The 22401-nt window shown below is 36.0% G+C and overlaps 1 protein-coding gene across 1 annotated transcript in view; it reads right to left on the reverse strand.

Moving 5' to 3' along the window:
- Positions 1 to 22401, reverse strand: part of CPNE8 (copine 8) — a 260545-nt gene that overhangs the window by 163062 nt on the left and 75082 nt on the right. The window contains exons 4-5 of the mRNA XM_043446546.1: positions 20518 to 20621; positions 10762 to 10801 (exon numbers count right to left, since the gene is read on the reverse strand). Of these exons, the coding sequence (XP_043302481.1) occupies positions 10762 to 10801; positions 20518 to 20621 (144 nt within the window). The remainder of the gene's footprint in view (positions 1 to 10761; positions 10802 to 20517; positions 20622 to 22401) is intronic.

Here is a 22401-nt window from a genome sequence, read left to right on the forward strand (position 1 = left end):
AAGTTTTACTACATAAAAATTTTAAATACTTAACAAGCCACAAAAGTAAAAACTGTGTTATTCACAGGAAGCTGCCCTAAATCTCATGAGAGAAAAAAAGGCCACTGTAGACTGGGACAGTCAAGGGAGTATTTTTCCAAAGTACGTAAGCCTTGAGATCCATGTAGGAATCAGACTACAAATAAGAGAGAGTTGAAGCATTGCAGTCCTAGAGAATAAATCAGAATAACAGACAAGAGTACAATGAAAAAAAAGAGCAGACCTTAAATAAAGGGCAGAAACAGAGATGAAGAACCAACACTGTGGAGAGCCCCCTTGGCCAAGCCAAAAAGAAAGAAAAAAAAAAAGCCTTAGAATCAGAAGCAACTGGCAGCCTTTCAACAACCTTTCAGCAAAGCAGGGACACCATTAAAACAATGGATTCACAAGATTACTCAGCTACCAATTTGCAGAAAGGACTGAGGAGGGAAGAAAAATCTGAAAGTCAGATCAATTAAAAGGCTACAGCAGTTAATAAGAAGCAAAGTGTTAAGTCTCAAGCTAAAGTTGTAGGAAACACTGGAACGTGTGTCAAAAAATGTCAGGATTTGGTGTAAACTGTACTTGCACATGGGACTTCCTAAGTGGCAACAGGGGTAAAGAACCTGCCTGTCAATGCAGTGAGACATAAGAAATGTGGATTTGATCCCTGGGTTGGCAAGATTCCCTGGAGAAGGGAATGAGAACCCACTTCAGTATTCTGGCCTGGAGAATCCCATGGACAGAGGAGCCTGGAGGGCTACAGTCTAGCAGGTTGTAAAGACTCAGACACGACTGAAGCGACTTAGCACACCGATGCTTGCACATAGTGGGGGTGTGGCGATGAAGAGAGGGAGAGAAAGAAAATAAATCTGGATTTGGATCTTGATTGCTGACAGAATAGCAACTCTTTCATTAAACTGCAAATCATTTTAAATTTTGCTTTCAAGTAAGTAAAATGTACTTCACGTAAAGGCTTGACACATTTAAATGAAATATCCTTAAAAATAACATGTCTGCCAACTTCATAACAGACTTTACAAATGTGTCTATGGATTTTTAAAAACAAACATAACTTTTTCTAAGTCACACTGTGCATGAGAGTTTGATACTAAAGATTTGAAATATGTCATTGGTCTTCTAAGTCAGCAGCAAAATATACATGGGGATTCTAGAACTGTTTTCTAAGGATACTAATACTGATGGGCAGCTTCTCATTCTGCATATTAAATGGATTTGGTCAATAAAAGAACAAGTCTCACTAAAAGCTGTTCACTGCTGTAATAACTCAAGAAAACAGAACAGATATATTGAACATTCCATATTAGAGTCCACACATATTAGCATAGAACATACACCTATCATCATAACTGAACTAAAAGGAAATAAAAATAATAAAATCAATAAAATGAGCGCCAAAAAGATGTAGTGTGCATTGAAACATTTTATTGCTACTGCAATAAAGTAGCTACTGCTACTGCAATCTCTGCCCCTAAATATTATGGTAATTATGTAATTGTTTTACATTTGCCTATGTTTGTGTAGTCATGATGTGCATACAATCCATGTGCTATTCATAATGCAAAAATAAGCACATAATATTTAATATTTGTCAACTACTCCTTGTGTTGGAAAAGCTCTACTGAATCCGTTTTTCAGTCAGTGTCAGGGAATGTTTAATTTTAAGGAGTCCTGTATGTTGTTTTCTGTTTCTGTTCCTTATCAGTTCCTGGAAAACAGGAATGAGCAGAGCTGCACGCAGTTCTCAGGACTGAGGTCAGAACGCATATGTGGATTCCTTTCAGTAACTTTTTACTTTCCTGTAAAACTACTTAATCATGTTCCTATTTCTCAAGATGTGGATTGTCTTCTGGCCCTGTGACAATTGTTATTCTCCTAGTTACTGTTGTTATGGCCCTGTGACGATTGTTATTCTCTTAGTCACTGTAGTTATGCATCTAGTTTCGGTGTTTTTTCTCAACTTTATTTTTTGCCTAAAGCTTCCTTGTATAACAATATATAAGCACACGCTGCCATGAATAAAGCACCCTTGTTTCACTTGAGACTTGGGTCCCCCGCGTCCTTCTTTTCGTCACTCTCTTTTCCTTTACTCCAGTCCCCAGGTCCTGGTCTGTAAAGACCATAACAAGTCAGCTCAATGGTCTACACTTCCTATGCATTTTATGCAATACTAGTAATTCATTCAGGCAGTTCAGTTTAGTGTCACAGTTGTGTTTGACTCTTTGCAACCCCGTCAATAAAACCAGAGCTTGTTCAAATTCATATTCATCGACTCGGTGATGCCATCCAACCATCTTATCCTCTGTTGACTCCTTTTCTCCCTGCCTTCAATCTTTTCCAGCACCAGGGTCTCTCCCAGTGAGTCAATTCTTCGCATCAGGTGGCCAAAGTATTGGAGTTTCAACTTCAACATCTGTCTTTCCAATGAATATTTAGAAATGATGTCCTTTAGGATGGACTGCTTGGATCTCCTTGCAGTCCAAGGAACTCTCAATAAGAGTCTGCCAACACTACAGTTCAGATCAATCAAATATTACACACTCAGCTTTCTTTAGAGTCCAATTCTCACATCCATACATAGCTACTGGAAAAATCATAGCCTTGACTATACAGACCTTTGTCAGCAAAGTAATGTCTCTGCTTTTTAATGTGCTCTCTGGTTGGTCATAGCTTTTCTTACAGGAAGCAAATGTTTTTTAATTTCATGGCTGCAGTCACCATCTGAGGTGATTTTGGAGCCCCCCCCCCAAAAAAAAAGTCTCTTACTGTTTCCATTGTTTTCTAATCTGTTTGTCATGAAATGATGGGACCAGATGCCATGATCTTCATTTTTGAATGTTTCATCTTAAGCCAAAATTTTCACTCACCTCTTTCGCTTTCATGAACAGGCTCTTTAGTTCTTCTTTGCTTTCTGCCATAAGGGTGGTGTCATTGCATATCTGAGGTTATTGATACTTCTCCTGGCCATCTTGACTCCAGCCTGTAATTCATATAGCCCCACATTTCACATGATGTGCTCTGCATGTAAGTTAAATAAACAGGGTGAAAATGTACAGCCTTGACGTATTCCTTTCCCCATTTGAAACCAGTCCGTTGTTCCATATCGGTTCTAACTGTTGCTTCTTGAACCACAAACAGATTTCCCAGGAGGCAGGTAAGGTGGCCTGGTATTCCCATCTCCTGAAGAATTTTCCACAGTTTGCTGTGATCCACAGTCAAAGGCTTCGGTGCAGTCAATAAAGCAGAAGTAGATATTTTTCTGGAACGCTCTTGCTTTTTTGATGATCCAGTGGATGTTGGCAATTTGATCTCTGGTTCCCCTGCCTTTTCTAAATCCAGCTTGAACATCTGGAAGTTCACAGTTCACATACTGCTGAAGTCTGGCTTGGAGAATTTTGAGCATTACTTTGCTAGCCTGTGAGATGAGTGCAATTATGTGGTAGTTTGAACATTCTTTGGCATTGCCTTTCTTTGAGACTAGAATAAAAACTGACATTTCCAGTCCTGTGGCCACTGATGAATCTTCCAAATTTCCTGGCATATTGAGTGCAGCACTTTCACAGCATCACCATTTAGGATTTGAAATAGCTCAACTGGAATTCCATCACCTCCACTAGTTTTGTTCCTAGTGATGCTTTCTAATTCCAACTTGACTTTGCATTCTAGGATGTCTGGCTCTAGGTGAGTGATCACACCATTGTGGTATCTGGGTCAAAAGAATCTTTTTTGTATAGTTCTTCTGTGTATTCTTGCCACCTTTCTTAATATTTGTTCCTTCTGTTAGGTCCATACCATTTCTGTCCTTTATTGTGCCCATCTTTGCATGAAATGTTCCCTTGGTATCTCTAATTTTCTTGAAGAGATCTCCAGTCTTTCCCATTCTATTGTTTTCCTCTATTTCTTTTCACTGATCACTAAGGAAGGCTTTCTTATCTCTCCTTGCTATTCTTTGGAACTCTGCATTCAGATGGGTATATCTTTCCTTTTCTCCTTTACCTTTTGCTTCTCTTCTTTTCTCAGCTATTAGTAAGGCCTCCTCAGACAATCGTTTTGCCTTTTTGCATTTCTTTTTCTTGGGGATCGTCTGGATCATTGCCACCTGTACAATGTCACAAACCTCTGTCTATAATTCTTCAGGCACTGTCTATCAGATCTAATCTCTTGAATCTGTTTGTCACTTTCACTGTATAATCGTAGGGTTGGATTTAGGTCATACCTGAATGGTCTAATGGTTTTCCCTACTTTCTTCAATTTAAATCTGAATTTGGCAAAAAGGAGTTCATGATCTGAGCCACAGTCAGATCCTGGTCTTGTTTTTGCTGAATGTATAGAGCTTCTTCATCTTTGGCTGCCAAGAATATATTCAGTCTAATATAGGTACTGACGATCTGGTGATGTCCATGTGTAGAGTCTTTTCTTGTGTTATTGGAAGAGGATCTTTGCTATGACCAGTGTGTTCTCTTGGTAAAACTCTGTTAGCCTTTGCCCTGCTTCATTTTGTACTCCAAGGACAAATTTGCCTGTTACTCCAGGCATGTCTTGACTTCCTTCTTTTGCATTCCAGTCCCCTATGATGAAAAGGACAACTTTTTTTGGGTGTGAGTTCTAGAAGGTCTTTTAAGTCTTCATATAACTCTTCAACTTCAACTTCTTCAGCATTAGCGGTTGGGGCATATACTTGGATTACTGTGATAGTGAACGGTTTGCCTTGGAAACAGAGATCATTCTGTCATTCTTGAGATTGCACCCAAGTTCTGCATTTCAGACTCTTTTGTTGACTCTGAGGGCTATCCATTTCTTCTAAGGATTCCTGCCCACAGTAGTAGATATAAGGAGCTCTAAGTAAGTAGTAGTACATTAGTGTCCCTTAATGGATATTTTTAGGTATTTGCTCTGTATTTAGACAGAGAAATAAAGACTAGCTAAAATAGAAACTGCTTTATTGTTTCTTATTATAGTTTTGCATTTCAGTTGATGAGCCACTATAATTAGATCATAATAGAATTTCCAGTAATAAATCCAAGTACTTTACTAGAACTCTAACAAACACATAGACCAAATCCACTTTAGAGTGGCTAGCAATTGAGAATGCATGAAATAATTTCATCATATTAACTACAGGGCTTTTGAAAAACTGACCAGGAGGTCAACAAATACCTGTTGAATGTATTCATCATTATTTTACAGTCTAAATAATATACAGATAGAACTTAAGTTTTGAAGTCTGTTGAAATGTCTATAAACCATATTGAACAAACCTAGACCACCTGTGTTTGTATTTTGACTGAAAAATTTACTAAAGCCTTTACCTTTAGTATTCTAATCTATAAAATAAACTTTATAAATAATACTTACAAATTAAATTGTTGGGAGATCTAAGTTAGATAACATATTCAAAACACTTAGAATAAGTGCCTGGAACATAGTAAGTGTTTAATGAAAATATGCCTCCTCTCTCTTCCCTTATTTTCCTGGAATTAAAGAATACTATATACTCAAAACTTTCTGCTAGCCACTAGATTATAGTACTGGAGATACTATAAATATAAATATAAAATAATATATTTTCTTTTCCAAACTGCTTTACATTCTTGGTCAGTATAAATGCTCATTTTGAGCGTCATTATAAAATCCAGAAGTATCTTATCTTACATGTTAAAGAAATGAGGATAGCCTCAGAGGCCTCTGAGACAACACTAAGAGCTCCAACATTCAAATCATAGGAGTCCCAGAAAAAGGAGACAAAAGGAAAGGGCGTGAGAAAATATGTGAGGACATTATAGTAGAAAACTTCCCTAGAATGGGAGGGAAATAGCCACCCAAGTTCAGGAAGCCCAGAGAGTCCCATCCATGATGATCCCAAGAAGAAATATGCCAAAAAACCTATTAATCGAACTAACAAAAATTAAACACAAAGAACAAATATTAAAAGTAACAAGGAAAAACAACAAATGACATACAAGGGGATTTCCGTAATGCTAACAGCTGATCTTTCAACAAAAATTCTGCAGGCAGGAAGGGAATGGCAGTGACGAAAGAAAAAAATGTACAACCAAGATTACTCTATTGAGCAAGGATCTCATTCAGATTTGGAAGAGAAATCAGAAGTTTTACAGACAATCAAAATCTAAGAGAACTCAACACCACCATATCAGCTCTTTAACAAATGCTAAAGGAATGTCTCTAGACAAGAAAGACAGAAAAGGCCTATAAAAGCAAACTGATAACAATAAGTATGATCACAGGATCATACTAATCAATAATTACCTTAAATGTAAATGGCCTAGATGGTCCAACCCAAAGACATAGATTGGCTGAATGGTACAAAAGGGAGATCCCTATATACGCTGTCTTCAAGAGAAACACCTCAAACCTAAGGACACATATAGCCTGAAAGTGAGAAGCTAGAAAGATACTCCATGCAAACAGAGATCAGAAGAAAGCAGGAGTAACAATATTCATATTAGATAAAATAGACTTTAAAACAAAGATTGTTACAGAGACAAGGACACTATATAAAGATCAAGGGATCATTCCAAGAAGACATAAAAATTATAAGTATACATGCACCCAACATAGGAGCAGCTCAATATGTAAGGCATATGCTAACAACTATTTAAGAGGAAATTGACAGTAACACAATAATAGTGGGAGACTTTAATACCATAGTCACATCAATGGACAAATCATGCAGACAGAAAATTCGTAAAGAAACACAATCTATAAATGATACATAGGACAAGTTGGACCTAATTGATATCAATTGGCATTTCAACCCCCAAAACAGATTTCACTTTTTTCTCAGATGCACATGTAATATTCTCTAGGATAGGACACATCCTGGGCCACAAATCAGGCCTTGGTAAATTTCTAAAAATTGAAATAATCTCAGATATCTTTGCTGATCACAGCTTTGTAAGATTAGATAGCAAATATAGGGGGAAAAAAACCTATGAAAAACACAAGCACATGGAGGCTAAACAATGCACTTACAAAGAACCAACAGATCACTGAAGAATCAAAAAGGAAATCAAAATATGGCTAAAAACAAATGACAACAAAAACATGACAACTTAAAATCTATGGGATGCAGGAAAAGTAGTGCTAAGAGGGAAGTTTATAGCAGTACAATTCTACATCAAGAAGCAAGAGACATCAAATATATATGTAACACTAAACCTAAAGCAACTAGAAAAAGACGAACAACAGCAAAGCAAACACAAAACACAAAAACAAAACAAACAAAAACCCGAAGTTAGTAGAAGGAAAGAAATCATAAAGATCACAGCAAAAGAAATGTGAAAGAAATGAAGGAGACTATAGCAAATATCATAAAACTAAAAGCTGGTTCTTCAAGAAGATAAACAAAATTATAAAACCATTAGCTAGACTCATCAAGAAAAAAAAGGAAGAAGACACAAACCAATAAAATTACAAATGAAAAAGAAGTTACAACAGGCAACACAGAAATACAACGGCTCATGAGACTACCATGAGCAACTATATGCCAATAAAATTGAACAACCTGGAAGAAATGGACAAATTCTTAGAAATATATAATCTTTCAAAATTGAACCAGGAAGAAATAGAAAATATGAACAGACCAATCACAAGCACAGAAATCAAAACTATAATAAAAAAATCTTCCAACAAACAAAGCCCAGGGCTAGATGGCTACATGGGCTTCCCAGGTGGCACTAGTGGTCAAGAATCTGCCTGCCAATGTAAAGATATAAGAGACACGGGTTTGACCCCTGGGTCAGGAAGATCCCCTGGAGGACAGCTTGGTGACTCACTCAAGTATTCTAGCCTAGAGAATCCGATGGACAGAGGAGCCTGGCAGGCTTCAGGGTCCATGTGGTTGCAAAGAGTTGGACATGACTGAAGCAATTTGGCAGGCATGCAGCTGACTACATAGGCAAATTCTACCAAAAGCTCAGAGGAGAGTTAACACCTATCCTAGTCAAACTCTTCCAGGAAATCACAGACGAGGGAAAACTCATGAACTCACTCTATACACTGGTATCATAATAATACCAAAACCAGACAAAGATGCCACAAAATAAGAAAGTTACAGGCTAATATCACTGATGAACATAGATGCAAAAATTCTCAACAAAATTCTAGCAACAGAATCCAACAACACATTAAAAAGATCATACATCATGATCAAGTGGACATTATACCAGGGATACAAGGATTCTTCAATATCCACAAATCAATCAATGTGATACACCATACTAACAGATTCAAAGATAAAACCATATGATCATCTCAATAAATGCAGAGAAAGACTTTGACAAAATTCAGTATCATTTATGATAAAAAACAATTCAGAAAGTAGGCAAAGAAGAAACATACCTCAACATAGTAAAGGCCATACACAACAAACCCACAGAAAACATTATACTCAATGGTGAAAAACCGAAAACATTTCCTCTACAATCGGGAATAAGACAAGGGTGCCCACTCTTGCCACTATTATTCAAAATAGTTTTGGAAGTCCAAGCCATAACAATCATAGAAGAAAAAGAAATAAAATGAATCAAGATTGAAAAAGAAGAAGTAAAACTCTGCAGAAAACATGAATGTCTACAAAGAAAACACTAAAGATGTCACCAGAAAAATACTAGAGTTAATCAATGAATATAGTAAAGTTGCAGTATATAATATTAATATACAGAAATCCTTCTGCATTCCTACACACTAACAATGAAAAATCAGAAAGAGAAATTAAGAAAACCAGCCTATTCACCACAGCAACAAAAAGATAAAATACTTAGGTAAAAATTTATTTAAACAGACAAAACACCTGTACGCAAAAAACTGTAAGCTGCTGATGGAAGAAATCAGAAATGTCACAAACAGAAGGAGATGTTCTTGGACTGGAGGAATCAACATAGTGGAAACAACTATACTTTCAAAAGCAATCCGCAGATACAATGCAATCCCTATCAAACTACCAAAGATATTTTTTGCAAAACTAGAACAAATAACTTCACAATTTGTATGAAAACACAAAAGATACTGAAGAGCCAAGGCAATCTTGAGAAAGAAGAATGAAACTGGAGGAATCAGCCTTCCTGACTTAAGACTATACTACAAAGCTACAGTCCTCAAGACAGTATAGTACTGGCACAAAAATAGAAGTATAGGCTAATAGAGCAAGATAGAAAGCCCAGAGATAAACCCATGCACTTATGCACACTTTATCTTTAAAAAAGGAGGGGAAAACATACTCTCTTTAGCAAGTGGTGCTGGGAAAACTAGTCAGCTACTTGTAAAGGAATGAAGTTAAAACACTTCCTAAGACCATAGACAAAAATATAGTCAAAATGCATTAAAGACCCAAATAGAAGACAAGAAAATATAAAACTCTTAGAGGAAAACAGGCAGAACACTCTCTGATCTAAATCACAACAAGATCTTCTATAATCCACCTCCTAGAGTAATGGAAATAAATACAAAAACAAACAAATGGGACCTAATTAAATCTAAGAGCTTTTGCACAACAAATTAAACTATATGTAAAGTGAAAAGACAACCCTTGAGTGGGAGAAAATAACAAACAAAATAAATGACAAAGCAGTTCTGCAGCTCAATATCAGAAAAACAAACAACCCAATCAAAAAGTGGACAGAAGATATAAACAGACATTTCTCCAGAGGAGACATGCAGATGGCTAATAAACACATGAAAATATGCTAAATATTGCTTATTATTAGAAAAATAAAAATCAAAGCTATAATGAGGAAACATCTCACATGGGTCACAATGGCCATCATCAAAAAGTCTACAAATAATAAATGCTGGAGAGGTTATGGAGAAAAGGGAATCCTCTTATGCCATTGGTGGGAATAAAAACTGATATGGCCACTATGCAGAATATCATAGATATTTCATAAAAAAAACTAGGAATAAAACTACCATATGACCCAGCAATCTCACTCCTCAGCATATATCTGGAGGAGACCATAAATGAAAAAGACACACGCACCCTGATGTTCATTGCAGCACTATTTACAATAACTAGAACTTGGAAGCAAGCTACATGTGCAATAGACAGATGAATGGATAATGAAGTTATGGTATATACACAATGGAATATTACTCAGCTATAAAAAGAATGCATTTAAGTCAGTTCTAATGAGGTGAATGAACCTAGAGGCTATTATACAGAGAAAAGTAAGTTAGAAAAAGAAAGACAAATATCAAATATTAACACATGTATGAGGAATCTAGAAAGACAGTACTGAAAATCTTACTGCAGAGCACAAAGGAGACACAGACATTTTGGACACAGTGAGGGACGGAGAGGGTGGCATGATATATGAGAATAGCACTGAAATATATATATTACCATATGTAAAATAGCCAATGAGAGTTCATTGTATGGGAGAGGGAACCCAAGCCAGTGCTCTGTGACCTTAGGGACAGAATGGGGAGAGAAGTGGGAGGGGTGTTGAATTAGGAGGGAATATATGCATACTTAATGCTGATTCATGTTGATGTATGGCAAAAACCATCACAATACTGCAAAGTAACTATACTCTAATTTAAAAAATTAAATGTAAATAAAATGTTATTTATTTTCAATGTAGTTATTAGGTAAGTTGTGGACATATAACTTTAATATGAATCAATTAACAAAAATACCAGTGAAATCATGATACACTAATTTAATTTTTAATCATCTTAAAAAACATAAAGATATGAACTTACATGTTTGGACAAGTTGGGACTCTTTGAATCAACATCATACCTAAAAAATTAAAATATACACTTTAAGTTATTTCCACAAGTGAAGCTAGAGAAAAATATTAGTATTTTTCCCAAAATACAAATTATATTAAAAATGAATCAAAAGTATACGACAGGGAGAAAAACTCAGCAAATTTCGAAATTTCTCATACTAAAGGCAGGATTCATAAACCCTGGGTCCTTTTATTTCTACCGCCTAAGTAGAAGTCTTAATTTGAATAATTTCACAGTCATCAGCTCTTCTTCTTGATAAGAAAATTTTAAAATTTCCCTTTTCTGTGAATCAATAGATTCATAACCCTCCCTAAAAGCTGAAATTTCTCTTTTAAAAAAGTGCTGATAACAGGCTGTCATTTGTATATATAATAATTCTTATTTAATATCATAAATACTCTTATTAACTTTGAAATTGGCAAAAGTAATGAGAGAGTAATTTTCTCCAATCATAGGATTTAGGGAAAACATGTATTTCATAGAAAGAAAATGTGTTTATACAGGACAACTATATTCCTATTTTTGATCAGTTGGTACTGGAAGCAAATGATTTTTTGAAGAAATCCTGGGAAAATATCACTCACTATCACTTAGTCACTTGTTTTAATTTTTTTTTTCAAAAGCAGAATGGTTGCTAACATTTAAAACAACCTCAATTTGCTGAATTCTTGAAGAGGAAAATATTGGTACTGGCTCCAGTCTTTCTCCCAAATCATATTCTTTTCACATTCCTGTGCATAGCTACCTACGAAAAAATAACTTTTTTTTTAATGGCTCATTAAAATCTTCCCTCTCACATAACAAGAATGTTTTCCCAGAGAAAGAAAAGTATCTCAGTCAAAAAAGGCATAGAAACAGAGTTCACTGTGTATACTGATTCTTGGCATATGTACGCCTACTCCCTAGTAAAGAATGTCTGCCACAAACTGGCTTTAAATTTGTGTGATGCAAATGACCGTCTCAGAAGAGTTACAAATTACTTTCCTTCCTATCAGGGCAGTTTGATCACTCTCAACAGCTGTAAACTAGAGTTCTGGATCAGCAAATTGCCAACATCTACTAAAGGCCTACAAATATTAGTAAAAAAAAAATTTCTTATTCAAGACAATTTTTGAGGGTAAGATTAAAATTAGCAACTGTAGAAATATCATAGCTAAAGTATAACTCTTCTGACTCCTTCTCAAGTGTCATTCCTGGAAACTGTTTTCTATAAAGGGTTTAGTGTGGGCTGGGGAGAGATAAAATGGTATATTCTCCAAACAGCTTCAACAATACATGAACTGTGAACTTTCGGATGTTCAAGCTGGTTTTAGAAAAGGCAGAGGAACCAGAGATCAAATCGCCAACATCCATTGGATCATCGAAAAAGTAAGAGAGTTCCATAAAAACATCTATTTCTGTTATATTGACTATGCCAAACCCTTTGACTGTGTGGATCACCACAAACTGTGGAAAATTCTGAAAGAGATGGGAATACCAGACCACCTGACCTGCCTCTTGAGAAATCTGTATGCAGGTGAGGAAGCAACTGTTGGAACTGGACATGGAACAACAGACTGGTTCCAAATAGGAAAAGGAGTACAGTAAGGTTGTATATTGTCACCCTGCTTATTTAACTTATATGCAGAGTACAGCATGAGAAACGCTGGGCTGGATGAAGCACAAGCTGGAATCAAGATTGCCAGGAGAAATATCAATAACCTCAGATATGCAGATGACAGCTCCCTTGTGGCAGAAAGTAAAGAAGAATTAAAGAGCCTCTTGATGAAAGTGAAAGAGGGGAGTGAAAAAGTTGACATAAAGCTCAACATTCAGAAAACTAAGATCATGGCATCTGGTCTATTTACTTCATGGCAAATAGATGGGGAAACAGTGGAAATGGTGAGAGACTTTATTTGGGGGGGGCTCCAAAATCACTGCAAATGGTGACTGCAGCCATGAAATTAAAAGACGCTTCCTCCTTGGAAGAAAAGTTATGACCAACCTAGACAGCATATTTAAAAGCAGAGACATTACTTTGCCAACAAAAACCATCTAGTCAAGGCTATGGTTTTTCCAGTGGTCATGTATGGATGTGAGGGTTGGACTGTGAAGAAAGCTGAGTGCCGAAAAATTGATGCTTTTGAGCTGTAGTGTTGGAGAAGACTCTTGAGAGACCCTTGGACTGCAAGGAGATCCAACCAGTCCATCCTAAAGGAAATCAGTACTGAATATTCATTGGAAGGACTGATGCTGAAGCTGAAACCCCAATACTTTGGCCATCTGATGTGAAGAACTGACTCATTGGAAAAGACCCTGATACTGGGAAAGATTGAAGGTGAGAGGAGAAGGGGACGACAGAGGATGAGATGGTTGGATGGCATCACCAGCTCAATGGACATGAGTTTGAATAAACTCGAGAGATGGTGATGGACAGGGAGGCCTGGCGTGCTGCAGTCCATGGGGTCTTAAAAGAGTCGGACACGACTGAGCGACTGTACTGAACAAGAACGTACTGTGTATCCCAGGGAGCTCTATTTAAAGCTCTGTGGGGAACCTAAAGGGAAAAGGAAATATGAAAAAGGGGCAATCTGAGCAACTGAACTGAACAGAACTGATCATGATATATTCAGTTCAATTCAATAAGCAAAAATGAAGTGTTTGTGTTTTCCTCACAAGGAATTTAGGTATCTTCAAATATAATCCTCTTTAATTGTCTTTAACAAAGCTTTTTGATGCTATTATCTCAAAAATAGGTAATTTACAGCAAACGTCCTAAAGCATTAGATAATACAAAACCTCCCAAGGCTTTAGATAAACCTCCCAAGGCTTTAAATAATATGATGTATTATAAAGCTTTCAAAATTACCATGATTTTTCTTTTATGGGAGTTTTCCTTCTAACTTTCTAAAAATATCACTGGCTTTAATTATTAGTCAGAACATAAACACTACATTCTAAATGGTAAAAATATATCTGTGTGCATGGGGCTGCAGACTGTGAGTGTGCGTGTGTGTCTAGGTTTATGAATGCCATAATCCCCTTAATTCCCCTGAAATTCCAACTAAGGCCCAAAGCTGAAAACAAGAGATACTAAGTTTTTCCTTATGCTTAGCTCAGAGCTGCCAGTAAGTCACTCTCATTAGGTCAAACCCTTTTCTAGAAAGCTTACTCATGAAGTGACAGACTATTCACTATCTCTGAAGGGGTAGGAGGAGGTTCCATTCCCCAAAGCAAGGTGAAGGGGAGCTCCAAAATCTAGGATGATTGTGTGAAGGGGAGAATAGCATCTAGTCCTCTGTCATGGAGTTGCAAAGAGTTGGACATGACTTAGCAACTGAACAACAACAACAATAGGTCCTTTCTTGGCTGCTAGTGGAAGAGAATGTTAGCTGACAATGCTGGGAAGTGCTGGGAAGATCTCCTGGAGAAGGAAATGGCAACCCACTCCAGTACTCTTGCCTGGAAAATCCCATGGACGGAGGAGCCTGGTAGGCTACAGTCCATGGGGTCACAAAGAGGTGGACACGACTTCACGACTTCACTTTCACTTTTCACCTAAGTCAAATTTAGACCTGTAACTCCCTTGTTGGTGTACCCAAATGGAAAAATTAGAGCATAAGTAGTTACATATGATTTCTCATATTCTTCAGAAAATACTACATACTGAAACAGCTACCCACACTTCTTGCTCAGTGACAACTGTTCTACCAATAATAAAGTTTTCAATTATGACAACAAAGAGAATTATAAAGTATCTATACTATTATATGTGTAACAATTATAACAAAATTAATGAATGCTAAAGTTTATGATTATATCTGTGATAAAGCATAGCACTATGATAAAACATAGCATAATAATAGAAACCATGTCTCTTGAATGATACATCAAATCAAACAGGCAGGAGAATTTTACAACTCATAACTGACAAACTAACCTTAAAATATCTCAACCAAATGACCATAATAATAATTTTGGATTAATCAGAACTTACAGGAATTTGGGCCAGTGCTGCCAGAAATATATATTCATTCATTTTTTTCTCTCTCTCTCTGAAAACAATTTTCCATCAGCATTGAAAGTTAAATAAAAAAACCTCCTGAAAGCCATTTGCAAACCTTTCATAATATGCAACTGAAAAGCTTCTTTTCAATTAAAAAAAATAGAAATTTGTAAAATTAATGTAAAGGTTAACTAAATAAAACACAATTCTGAAAACCACTTATATCTATGTTGGCCAATGTAGACTATTGTATTATTCAACAATGTTGTTCCTTCAAAAGGCCATGCTACTGTAAGTATGTTAGGGTATTTCCATTAATACTCTGAGTGACGTAGGGTGAGATTGTTGTTGCTTTTGCTGTTTAGTTGCTAAGTCATGTCCGACTCTTTGTGACACCATGGATTGTAGCCTACTAGGGTCTTCTGTCCATGAATACTGGGAGTAGGTTGCCATTTCCATCTCCAGGGCATCTTCCCAACCCAGGGATTGACCCTCCATCTCCTGCATTTGCTGGTGGATTTTTTACCATTGAGCCATCAGGGAAGCCCCAGGTTGAGATTACAGGTAATTCTATTGACTACTTTATCCTTTATCATTTTCCACATTTTCTGCAATGAATACTTTTTCCTAGAAGCAACACACTGCTAAGACAAAATTTAAAAACTAATCAGTTAGGAACAATAGATAAATAGGTACTCATAACTAGAGAAAGATTACACTACTTTTCACATTTATTTAGATAGATAGGTAGAAAAATCACAGTGCTTAAAAAAAGAAAGAAAGTCTGCTCTCACAGGTTGTATGAGATACTTATATAAATGGATGATTAGAAGAAATTGTTAGATCAGTTCAGTTCAGTTCAGTCGCTCAGTCATGTCCAACTCTTTGTGAACCCATGGACTGCAGCACGCCAGACCTCCCTGTCCATCACCAACTCCTGGAGTCCACCCAAACCCATATCCATTGAGTCGGTGATGCCATCCAACCATCTCATTCTCTGTTGTCCCCTTCTCCTCCCCTCAATCTTTCCCAGCATCAGGTGTTTTTTCAAATGATTTAGCTCTTCACATCAGGTGGCCAAAGTATTGGAGTTTCAGCTTCAACATCAGTCCTACCAGTGAACACCCTGGACTGATCTCCTTTAGGATGGACTGGTTGTATCTCCTTAAAGTCCAAGGGACTCTCAAGAATTTTCTCTAACACCACAGTTCAAAAGCATCAATTCTTCAGCGCTCAGCCTTCTTTATAGTCCAACTCTCACATCCATACATGACTACTGGAAAAACCATAGCCTTGACTAGATGGACCTTTGTTGGTAAAGTAATGTCTTTGGTTTTTAATATGCCATCTAGGTCGGTCATAACTTTCCTTCCAACTTAAAGTGATATCAAAAATAGTGCATAAACTAAGAAAATATATTTGTTACTTTTCTTGACAATCTTCTCCAGGTATCCCTTAATCAGGTCCTAATTTTCTGAATGTTTTAGAGATCATATAAAATTCAAATAATATTACTTGACTTAAATTTCTGAAATTAACCAACTACATTCAAAAGTTTATATGATGCTTGCATGCCGAGTCACTCAGTTGTGTACAACTTTTTGTGACTCCATGGACTGTAACCCACCAGGCTTCTCTGTCCATGGGATTATCCTGGCAAGTATACTGGAGTGGGTTGCCATTTCCTCCTCTAACTGATGCTTATTTTAATTACATTTTACAACATGCTCTCACATTTCAAACATTATAAAATTTCTATGAGAAATACTATATTTTTTTCGGAAAAAAGAAAAAATTGAAGAAGTTAAAATATATCATGTACACTGCTTTGGTACTTTCTTTCTTCTTGTTACACTATCATAAAATAATACAATAGTGTCCATTCTAATCAAACATACTACTTTCCTACATATTCCTACTTTTGCATAGTTAAATATATTCTATTGTTTTATTCAGAGTAAAGTAGAACACTTCAAACATAATACTTTCATTAGTTTTAGATAACCAAGAGAAAAATTAAAATTACATAATTCAGGCATTAGTTACTCTCCATAAAGTTTTAGAAATTCAGGTTTTGTACCATTAAATTATAAACTATTTCAGGCATGGGCTTCGCAGGTGGTCCAATGGTTAAGAATCCGTCTGCCAATGCAGAGAAAATGAATTTGACTCCTGATCGTAGAAGATCCCACGTGCCATGGAGCAACTATGCCCGTGCACAAAAATTACTGAGTGTGTGCTCTAGGGCCTGCATGCCCCATAGCCACCAAGCTCGCATGCCTAGAGCGCGACGGGAAGAGAAGCCGCTGCAACGAGAGGGCCCTGCACGCAACAAGGGGTATCCCCACTCACCACGACTCGCGAAAACCCTCATGCAGCAAAAGAGACCCAGGACAGCCAGAAGTTAATAAGAAAGACGGTTGGTTCGGCCAATTTACAAAGAAGATAAAAAAATATTAACTACTTTTATGCAAAATTTGACTCTATATTAGAGTGCTCAGACCCTTGAGCATGTCAAGTTAAACCCCCATCCAGGCCTTGGTATTGTCTTTTATAACAATCGGATAACTGCCTCAGAAATATATTGGGTTGGTTAAATCTATTTACATATATTAATGATTCTACTACAAACTGTAAATAATATTAGTAGTATTACTATCACGCACCACATCTTTTTGTCTGGTACTTATAGAACTTACATACTAACCCTCAAACTACATGAGTTTTTATAATTATTTTAGCTTAAAAATAACTGGAAGATATTAGTAACAAACATATTAATCCATCCAATCATTGTTCTCTTCTATATTTCCATCAGTGTGTTGAAGTTTTGTTTTCTTTTTTTTTTAATTCCCTGAATCATGTACAGTCGAGTTAAACGATATTACTGATTTATGACAAAATACTAGAGATGTATATTAAGTTCTACCAATGCCCTGACTTTCTTCCTACCTTTAAGACTTCCCTGTCCATGCTAAAGATACCTAGGTAGGCCTGACAATCATGGTAAAAATATCTGGTGCTTCCTAAACCTAATACATTCTCATTTGAGTCGTTGATTTGTGAAATTAACTCTTTAAATGATATTTAGCAAAACAGACATAATATTATTTAAGTATTAGTCATTTAGACTAACCAACACTGAATTCAGTGAAATTTATTTTCTTACTAGAAACTCCTTAAAATCCATTAGCTTCCTTCATCTCATGTTCAGTAGAGATGAGCATGTGATTACCATCTGTGTTCAGGTAAATCATTCTTTACCTACTTCTTTCTAGAATGACCTGCCCAGCTCTTAAATTTTGCTCTCTAGTTACTGACTTGCATTTGATTGCTATCATCCTTTTGAGACCAACATTTTCCTTCTTTTCATTCTACTTATACAATTCTATAATAGCCACAATTATGAATGTCAAATGACATGAACTTAAGAAACCAATAAAAGGAGGAGCAAAATGAGACACTGTGGAAAAATGAGTGAGTAGAGTCCCCTAGCAGCAACTACTCATGATGATGACCGGAGCCTGGTGACAGACAGTAACCAAAAGAAAACAGAAGGATGATTCTAAAAATCAGAGCAGATATCTAGACAAGGAGTTTAAAGAACCAACAAAGCACATATGATCTTTAAGATGGTCTCAAAGGTTAGAAGCAGTCTTGGCCATATCATTTCATCTTAAAATATGACTGAGTAATGTATATTCTGAAAAGGCAAGAAAACAGCAAAATGTTTCTGTAAAAAATGCTGCAGGATTACATGTAATAGTGAAAATAGAACCAGCCAAAATGTTCATCAGTAAATGTCTGGATAAGTAAACTGCATTTCTTTGAATAATTAAAATTATGCAACCATTAAAATTAATGAAAGAATATCTATATATTTAATGGCATAGAAAGATATCTAAATAATACAAGTAACTAGATAGTATTTGAGATATTCAAAATATTAATATTCCATATACAGGTATATATTTAAAGAAAAAGGATCTGCAAATGCATTTACAGTTTTGGTTGTTTATGCGTATGTGTATATTTTGGTGCTGGGGTAACACAACTTTCACTTTATAAATGCCTGTATTATTTAAAGCTTATAATAAGAATGTATTTCTCTTAAACGCAAGAAAACAATACATATAATGAAGAAAGAGAATAGTAGAGAAAGGAAAATAAAGAATGAGAATAAAGAATCATGAAATACTGACTAACTTATAAGAAAGTTAGATATGAAAGTAACTGGTAAAAATTAAGAGACTACCATGCTGAGAAAGAAGGAAATTTCTTAAAAACAATTCCTATGGAGGCCTTGAACAATGGAAGAATGAAACCACATTCTGTATGATTTATATGTCTGTTTTCAAATAGTAACACTATGTAATCACCATGATAAACATGGTCAGGGAATCATTACATTCTACTTTACAGTTTTTTCTCAGGCAGGAACCTCATTTTTATTATTTGGAAAAGTGTTTCAAGGAAATAAAAACCAAATGGGGCATAAAAAATTTTGTTTGATAAAATAATAAATACTTAGAACTCCTTTAGCTCATGAGGAAAGGGAGTGGTTTAAGAGTCTCCTTTTTTAAACCGAAACAGTACAGGTTATTTTATTGTACACATCTTAGAGGAAAATGAGAAAGACTACAAATAGCAAAGAACTTTTGTTTTTCATTAGGAGGAAAATTATAGCATTTTCAAATAAGACACTGATAGCTTTTGTTATCAAAAATATCTATAAACTATTACAGCATGTATACTGTATTGTTTTCAGCTACTTAAGACATTTTTCTTTTTAAATACTTGTGATGTTCATAAAGTCTCTGGTTATTTTTATATAGAAAGAACATACTATAATACATGTTATAGTTTTTACTTTCAATAGATTTCCTTCAACAATCACCACAGTTCACCTCTGGGGAACAAAAGTGTAATAACTCAGTTATAGACTGACTCTGGATTCTCTGTGGACAGGGAGTTGAATTTAAAGGTAATATTTTAATATGCCTGATTCAGTATCAAAATAACAAGAATATTAAAAATTTTAGCTTTGGCAGCCTAAACTTAGAAATATGAGCCCATGAACAAATAAAGGGAGCCATAATTAGGTAAAGATCCATGTAATATGGGGTTTCCCAGGTGGCTCAGTTGTAAAGAATCCACCTGCCAATGCAGGAGATGTAGGAGATGCGGGTTCAATCCCTGGGTTGGGAAGATCCCCTGGAGGAGGAAATGTCAACCTGCTCCAGTATTATTGACTGGGAAATCTGATGGAGAGAGGAGCCTGGCAGGCTACAGTTCACGGGGTTGCAAATAGTCAAGACACGACTGAGCATGCACACACAAATGTACACACACATACCATGTACTATACAAAGAAACAACTGACAGAAATCTAAAAATCTGAGAAAGTCAGCCATGGAAATATATGAGGATCCCCCTGGAGTATATGCAGAATTTGTAAGACACCTATTCCACAGCAGGATTTGAAAGAATGCCCATATACTCCACCCAGCATTTCAACAAGGTAAAGTAATTACTTTATATATTTTTAATAAATAGCAAATAATCTATAATATGCAAAGCAGTGCTGGGGACAGTGCTCAGGCCACACTCTAAACAGATTTAATCTGATTCCCTGCTAATGTCTATTTAGTACAACCGGAGCACCCAGCATCATGTTATGAATGTAGTCTTTAAAAATCTTGTTTTTTTTTTCAAATACAAGTTTTGCTGGAACTTACAAATCAAAACGAAGATTCTCTCTTTCTTCGAAAAAGTAGTCCAGAATAAATTTTCTTACAAAATCAGGATTTAAAGTATTATCAATTACTTCAGTCCTTCCAAACTGTTGAGAAAAAAAAAAAAAAACAAAGGGAGAGGTTAAAATCAAGCTTTGCATAGTTACTTATTGCAGTATAGAACTTATTATTAACATATTTCCTTGAAAACACAATAAATATTCATATGTTTGATAAAGCCCTTCAGAAAAGGTTTTAAAGATCAAATCATCCCTCTTCAACACTCAGGGAATTCAGAAAATGAGCCCTGAGTTCATACAAATTTATTAGAAAAGCAGCTTCTGAAAATGCACATAACAACTGTAATACTTCCTCCACTTTTTTCCCTACTTGAAAGCCATATCCTTTTCCATTCAAAAGAAGTTATTTCTACCTTTAGTTTATCACAAATATTCTTAACCTAGTGCATAACTAAGCCAACCAATGCATATTCTTATAACCAGAGGGCATAGTTATAAGAATATGTGTTCATATTCAGTTCATAATCAAGCTGTCCTCTACATAGGATAGTTTCTTAGCTATGTTCTGGGAAGAACTTTCTTATATTACACACTTCAGTCATTTTTTTTGTTTGTTTGTTTGTTTCCTTCTCTTTTAATTCTTAAAGTATCTAGACAGTCAAAATGAGACCTATGATTCTTGCATGTTTTTAAGCTACTGTATTATTTTTGCTTAAAAAAATAAGCTTTTCCATCTTAGGGGAAGTGGAAACCAATAAACAAAACTCCATATCTCGTACTCTTTCCTTGCAATGTGAAGGAGGGTCATCTGCACTGCTTTCAAAGATGATCAAAAATACAAATCTCATATCTCTTTTTTTGTATTGGGCTTTCCTTCTTCCCCTTCTACTGACATGGAATTCTAGAGGGAATCTTAACTTTTAGTTCTGAACAATATTATCAGTTCACTTCAGTTCAGTTAAGTGGCTCAGTCACGTCCGAAACTTTGCGACCCCATGGACTGCAGCACACGAGACTTCCCTGTCCATCACCAATTCCTGAAGCTTGCTCAAAGTCATATCCATCCAGTCAGTGATGCCATCCAACCATCTCATCCTCTGTTGTCCCCTTCTCCTCCTGCCTTCAATCTTTCCCAGCATCAGGGCCTTTCCCAATGAGTCATTTATTCACATCTTGAGAACCCCATGAAAATATTATGCATGCTGTCTTATCAGAGAACTAACTTACTAAAGTTCAAAGAAAAACTTTTTATTAGGAATAAGAAAATAACTAGAATCTGCCTGCAAATGCAAAAGATGCAGGTTCAATCCCTGGGCCAGAAATCCCAGGGAGAAGACTGAATCCCAGGTTCAATCCCCTGAGAAGAAAATGGCAACCCACTCCAGTAGAATACTGTCTGGGAAATCCCATGGACAGAAGACCCTGGTAGGCTACAGTCCATAGGATCATAAAAGAGTCCAGCACAACTTAGTGGCTAAACAGCAAGAAAATTATTAATCCACCATAAAGTAAAGGTCTTGAGTTTATCACATAAATTGTGATAATAAAACTATGATAGAAAATATTGATTATGAAGATTCATTATGGCTATTACTAACTATCCAAAAAAGAACTAGGTTGCAGAAGCTTATGCATTGGGCAGTGTTTTATATCTTGGACCAAAATCATAAAGGCAAATCATAACCCAGGTAACTAATTCAACATTTCAAAAATATTAAACATTTATCTGATCAATAATACTAATTACAGTCACCACTTATTGAGTACTTTACTTTGTTCTTCTCTGGCGGCTCAGACGGTAATCTGCCTGCCAGGGTGAGAGATGTAAGAGACGTGGGTTCGATCCCTGGTTTGGGAAGATCCCCTG

Source organism: Cervus canadensis, chromosome 25, assembly GCF_019320065.1.
Source record: "Cervus canadensis isolate Bull #8, Minnesota chromosome 25, ASM1932006v1, whole genome shotgun sequence".
NCBI classification, from domain to species: Eukaryota; Metazoa; Chordata; class Mammalia; order Artiodactyla; family Cervidae; genus Cervus; species Cervus canadensis.